Source organism: Lactuca serriola, chromosome 5 (assembly GCF_051521515.1).
Source record: "Lactuca serriola cultivar US96UC23 chromosome 5, Lser_US96UC23_V15, whole genome shotgun sequence".
Taxonomy (NCBI): Eukaryota; Viridiplantae; Streptophyta; class Magnoliopsida; order Asterales; family Asteraceae; genus Lactuca; species Lactuca serriola.
This window is the reverse complement of record NC_136412.1, coordinates 281,927,093-281,933,377: the sequence shown is the minus strand read 5'-3', so window position 1 is coordinate 281,933,377 and position 6,285 is coordinate 281,927,093. Positions and strand designations below refer to the sequence as shown.

General features: G+C 36.9%; 1 protein-coding gene across 1 annotated transcript; it reads right to left on the bottom strand.

Annotated features, from left to right (window-relative positions):
* Positions 1-4,155: 4,155 nt before the first annotated feature.
* On the bottom strand, positions 4,156-4,866 carry LOC145050554 (uncharacterized). The gene has a single exon (XM_078998782.1). The coding sequence runs from the start codon at positions 4,864-4,866 to the stop codon at positions 4,156-4,158; it is 711 nt and encodes a 236-aa protein (XP_078854908.1).
* Between the last annotated feature and the right edge of the window lie 1,419 nt (positions 4,867-6,285).

Sequence of the window (6,285 nt, the reverse complement as noted above, 5' to 3'; positions counted from 1 at the left end):
TGATTCATTCCTTGGTTTGAGCTTCCAGTCCCTTGACCATTACCACCACCATTGTTTCCATTATGAACATGAGCCAATGTTGCGGTGACCGCAGCCGATACTGCTGCCTGGAATGCAACAGAGTTTACCTCCGGCGAAGGCGGTGGTAGTGGTGGTGCTGTGTTGTTCTTTCTGTGTACTGGTCTTTGAGGCATCTTTTGTCATGGAACAGGAAGATGGTGAGCATATAGTGGTTCGTGGTTTTGGGTTCCTTTAGCATATAGCGGTTTTGGTGGTTCGGTTGTGCATATAAGTGAATTCATACAATATCATGAAACAAGGAAACTAGAACACATAGCAGATAACAACATCACAAATAAAACACAGAACCATTTCATTAATGATAAACTTTGTAGTACAATGCATGAAAATTCGCCTTGGAAGGCGTACAATACATAGGGAAGATAAAATTCGTCAGCATAACGACTCTATGAGTAGTGTAGTCACTTAATCATAGGGTCGGTCCTACATGCAATAGTAAATGAGAAGAGAGAGTCCTATTAATAGGTGCGATGAAGAGAGAAAATCCTAGTTGTGGCGTACGACATCTGGTGGCGCTAATGATGAGGTGGATGCGCCCTGAAGTTTGGCCAAATGACGCTCAGTGGCACGTAGCCGAGCCTACAACGCTGCTTGTCTCTCCTGGTAGTCCCTAACCACTTCATGAGTCAGTCTCTCTGCGCGCTCAACCGCAACCCTCATCGCAACCATCTAACTGATTATCGCCTGTGCCTGCTCACCTATATCATGCGTCCTCCTAACCATCATTGGTAGGGCTTGGTCTGCAGGTCCACCGTGACTAAGGTTGCAATAGTCTCGGTTCATGCTGAATGGGGGATGCACCCCCTGCTGTCAACTCGATCTCCAAATCTCATGATTCCATAGGGGCGTAGGGACGTGGGAACCCATCCTATACGAGGGCACCCTAGCTACGTATGGTGGATTGATGACTTCGGACTCCGCTTCCGAGTCATCTGCATCATCCCTGTCAGATTCCTCCTCCTCAAAGTCCACCACTAGTTCTGCTGGTCTCTCTTCGGGATCCTCTTCTGGTTCCGACTCTAGCCATCCTCCGTTCCCCTGGTTAGGGAAGTAAGGATCTCCGGGGAGATGAAATCCGACCATAGAGTCTGCACATAACTATATGAATGCAGAAAAATGGATAGCATGCAAGAATACTCCAATAGTATTTTAATTTTTTATGTTTGAGTTTCTTAACACTTTTTGGATACGAGGTTGGTAAGTTTCTAGATTCATTGCCCACCACGATCACTCCCACGCACATGTTGGTTGTATTTTGAATAAATATAGTTGATCAGTAAAATGTAATAGCTCGTACATGTATCAAAATGTAAGGTATCGTGTTTGTTTCCCAAAAAATCCGATATTTTCTGTCTGTAAAAGAGTTATAGTCTTTAAACCATATGACCCGAGTGCTATAGAAATGAATAGCTCGTACGTGTATCAAAAGTATAGTATAGGTATTCCGTAAATTTATCGTGTTGTTAAACTCTATGTGAGTTGTTACAACCATGCTTGATATGACTGATCTGCCTGTCATGACGTTTTTCACGCGTCGACTTGTTTAAGGTAAGGCATTTGTCACCCTAGACTGGCTTAGTCTAGCTGTAGCGAACAGCTCAGGTGTGGGGCTGTCAACCCCATATAGATCTATACACGAACTATCGCTCTCCCTCCAGGAGACTCTGGTTATAACTACAGGACTTAAGGTTTTACACTAGGTAGGTACGAATGAAAGAACGTCTCACAAGAACCTTAACTAAATTCACGCGAACAATGTATCACATTGTTTACCGTTTTAAAATAATGTTTTGAGTATGCATTTGATTACAAAACATTGGTGATGAAAATACCATTTGTTTTTATCAAAGTGTCAACTATTGTTTGTTATTGGCCCGATTAACATAAAATGTGTCGTGAGGCCCAATAAGAAAATCAATGGGCCTATAAGGCCCAAATAACATGTATTGAGAACACAAAGCCCAATAAACAAGTAAATAGGTATTTAAGGCCCAATAAACATGAAATGAATATACGAGGCCCATCAAACGTGTAAATGGGTCAATAATGCCCAATAAACATGTAATAAGTATACAAGGCCTAATTAAAGTGAAAATGACATAATTAGCTAGTTTGTTATTATAATGCTTGTTTTGGCTCAATTACTACCAAAGTGACATAAAAGGCCCACTTTCCTTAGAAATGACCTTTTTGGCCCAAATAATCAAGATTTTTCTATAAAATCCCATTTTGTCAAATTTTAATTATTTGGCCCACTAAAACCAAATTCTACAACAAAGGTCCATTTTCGTTTCAAATGACATTTTTAGCCCATTAAAAACCGAAAGTTTGTAAATAAGGCCCATTTTGATAAAAATGACATTTTAATCCCATTAAGGCCAAAAATTTACATTTTAAGCCCATGAAACCGTGAATTTCCACATAAGGCCCCTTTTTATGAAAAATGACCATTTTAGAGCATTAAAACCCCGAAGGCCCAAAACAAGTCCATTTTGCCAAAAATAACACTTTTGACCCATATATATCCGTGAATGTCATAATAAGTCCTTTTTATATAAAAATGACTCTTTTGACCCCTTTAAAACCGTGACTGTCTTAAGAACCCATTTTTATCCAAAAACGATTCTTTTGGTCCTCTCAAAACCGTGAGTTGTCACAAAAGGCTCACTTTTTGTTTATTTGTCAAAAATGGCCCCTCATTAGGTTTTCTTTTGTTTTAAAGTATCCTTTAACATGTTTTATCTTTTCAAAAACATAATGAGTTACATAAAGTAACTTATTTTCCTAAGATCTTCAAGACTTGGAAATATATCAAGTTTATGAGGGTTTAACATAGATTCATAACATATTCGCACAACACATCATGAAAATACACACAAGCATGCATAAATACTTAGATCTAACACAAAACCTACTTGTATTCTCCCCCAAAACATAGTAAAACCGAAAACAAGGGGGGTATAAAGCTCACCTTGGTGATGGATTCAGTTTTGCTGAAGAAATGAAAGAGAATGAAGGTGTTTTTGGCCTTGGAGTGTTCCTTTGGGAAGAGTTTCGAACTTAAGAAGTTCTAAGAAGCTTAAACAAGAAATGAAGGTAGTTATGAGAGTAAATCCTTAACATAAAATGGAATAATTCAAATTGATTTTATATGTTCTTACCATAAGTGTGAAGCTTGAAGTGATCTTCTTGCACACACCCAAACTCACGAATTTGAAGAGGTAAAAGTGAGAGAGTTCTTGAGAGTTTAGAGAGACTTAGAAATGGAATGAAGTTTGAAATGAAGGGGGGGGGGGAAAGGACCGAGTTTTAGAGAGGAGAAGAGAGGAGAGAAATATCTTGCCTTGAAGCACGAGATTCTTAGATGTGTGTGAGGTTAGATGCATGGATATCCTCCATGCAATGAGGAAGTGTCAAGTATTTGGATTAATTAAACTTTTTTTACACACACATGTGTGTTTACGTCCATTAAGGATATTTTCAGACCATTAGGCCTGCATATGTGTTTACATCCCAAAGTGATAGAAGGAATGGGTTTTTGGCCCATATAATTAAAGAAGATGGTTTCGGCCCAATAAGGCCCATGATGAGTCTTATGGACTGAAATACTATTGTTTATTGAATGGAAGTCCAACTTGGGCCAAAGTAAGGTTTTTTAGCCCAAAAGAATCAAGTTGAGGTTTTATTAGTCCATTAGGCCCAATAAGAGGATCCTGGTCCAATAAAAGTTTGAACCGGGAAGTTAGGGTTTCAAATCCAAAGTTGAGTGAGTGTAGTGCATTGAATTTGGTTTAGGGCTTCACGTGTGAATTTTGATTCGAATTGTTGTTGTTGAATGAATAACATGTATAACATAATACTTAGGGTTACAAGAATTTTCCAAAAGTAATTACCAGGGGCGGAACACAAGCACTACAGCTTGGGGGGCCGGAATCAAAACTTCATAATTGAACTATATTATAACATATCAAAACTTCATAATTAAATTATATGAACAAGTTTTATTTGGTTCAAAATAATGACATATCAAAAGTCTAAACAAGAAAACTAATATAAATATTGTTACATTGTTAATCAAAGTGGAACGCGACGATCTTTTGCATTTTTAAAGTCTTCTATAATTGTCTCTAAACTAATCTTTTCAGCAAGTTCTCTTTCGAAATGCAAAACCAATGAGTCATTTAAAAACTCGTCTTCCATTTTATTCTGTAACCTTGTTTTAATGAGGTTCATTGCTGAAAATGATCTCTCTGTTGTAGCAGTAGAAACTGGAAGAGTAAGTATGAGACTAGCTACTCTATAAATAAGATGAAAGTTCGCTACTCTTCTAGTCTTTATCAACCATTGAAACAATTCTGACATAGATGTCAATAGTTTATAATCTGCATGTTGAACGACATCAATCTCATAGTGTTGAAGTTGTATCTTCAAAACTACTTTCTCTTGTTCATTGAAATCTTCAGGATAAAACTTATCTACTAACTTAATTATATCACCACTTCGAAAAGGCTCATCAACACTTTTAGGATCTAAAGTTGTGGAGAGTCGAAGCAACTCCGTTGAGCTATCGTTGAATCGATGATTGAGTTCCATTATTTGACAATTAATTGCTTCGAAAAATATATCCACTCGGTAATGATGTTCAAGTGTATGATTACTACACTCGTTACGAGCTCGAGCTCCTCTACTAAAGTATGGAGAAGACATATCAGGTATATCAATGTTGCGTTCCTGACAAAATGACATAACAAGAGAGAGCAAGCCATCCCATCTTTCATCTTTCATTTTTTGTAATAACAATTTGGTAGATGCAACTAGCCTCAATGCGTTACAAATATCTTGAGATTGTCTTTGTAAAGCTTGACAAAGTTAATCCGTTATCTCCATTATTTCTTTCTCGAGATGAAGAATAAAAATGAACTCAAATGTAGTAATAGCCTCATATGCTGAATCTGCATCGCCTTTGATTGAACCGGTGCCATCTTTAATAATTTTAAGTAAAACCTCACAAGTTGGACTAAACATTTTGATTAAGCTCGAAACTGATTTGAGGTGAGAACTCCATCTAGTATCACCAGCTCGTTGTAATGTACCAATTTGATTAAGACCTCTACCCGTCTCTAACTCATCAATAGAAATCTTATATGAAATTTCCTCGGCTTGTGCATCTCCAAGGTTTAGAACCTCTTTTTGAATTGACGGTGATATATATGATGCATATTTAGGAGCAGTACGAAACAATGCTTCCATCTCCGTATTAAAATCGCCAATTGCCTTCAACATTTGATGAAAATTTCCTTTGTTTATGGAATCTAATCCTTCATCGTGGTCTCTATATGCAACTCCTTGAAAGTCACACCAACGTACTGCATAGATAGTAGCTTTCAATCTTAATCTATTATTTTTACGCTCTTCTTCTGTAAATCTCTCAAACACATTTCGTATATCTTGTGCCTGGTTTAACAAATCATCACATGATTTTTGTGCAACATTGTGAAAAGATGTATAATCAGTCCCTATGTGATGCAAAAAAGCACAACTTTTTCCACCAACTTTCTTCCAATTTTGAAATCCATCTATAGTAAATGCTTGTTGGCCGTAATGTCCCATTCCAGAAGGCTTGTTAAATAGAAAACACGGAAAACAAAACACAACATCTAAGCTCTCCGAATATTCAAGCCAATGATATACCTTAAACCAAGAAGCTTGAAAACTACGTTTATGGGTTTCTAGTCCAGATTTTGGATATAAAGAAAGTGTTCGTTGAAAGGGACCAAGATTAATATATGCTCGCCTAATAGTATCTCGTTGATTAACCGGATAATCATAAATTTGCTTACGCAAACCAGGATCTTATTCAAATGTGTTAAGATCTATTTCATTAATTTCAAGATGAGGTTTTTTGAAACGGCTATCAGTATTAGGAACATTATGTTGGAATAGTGTCTAAGGCTGCAACTATATTAGGCAAGTAATTGACCCGGTTGTGCATGGTCCTTTTGGGTTGCCTTCACCATAGCAACTTGATAGGATGATTTATTAAGAGAGAGTAAATATTATTAGTATATTATGAGAATAATATATTGTTATTTGATTAATATAACTCATGGAATTAATTGGAATTAATTTGGTGACTTAAAGAGATTAATTAAATAAGAGGGTATAAACTGTCAATTGTTTGATAGTTAAACTTTAGACTGTAAA

What these genes read in the sequence shown, in the direction of transcription:
- LOC145050554 (XM_078998782.1), bottom strand. Translation starts at nt 4,866, where the DNA reads ATGAAAGATGAAAGATGGGATGGCTTGCTCTCTCTTGTTATGTCATTT.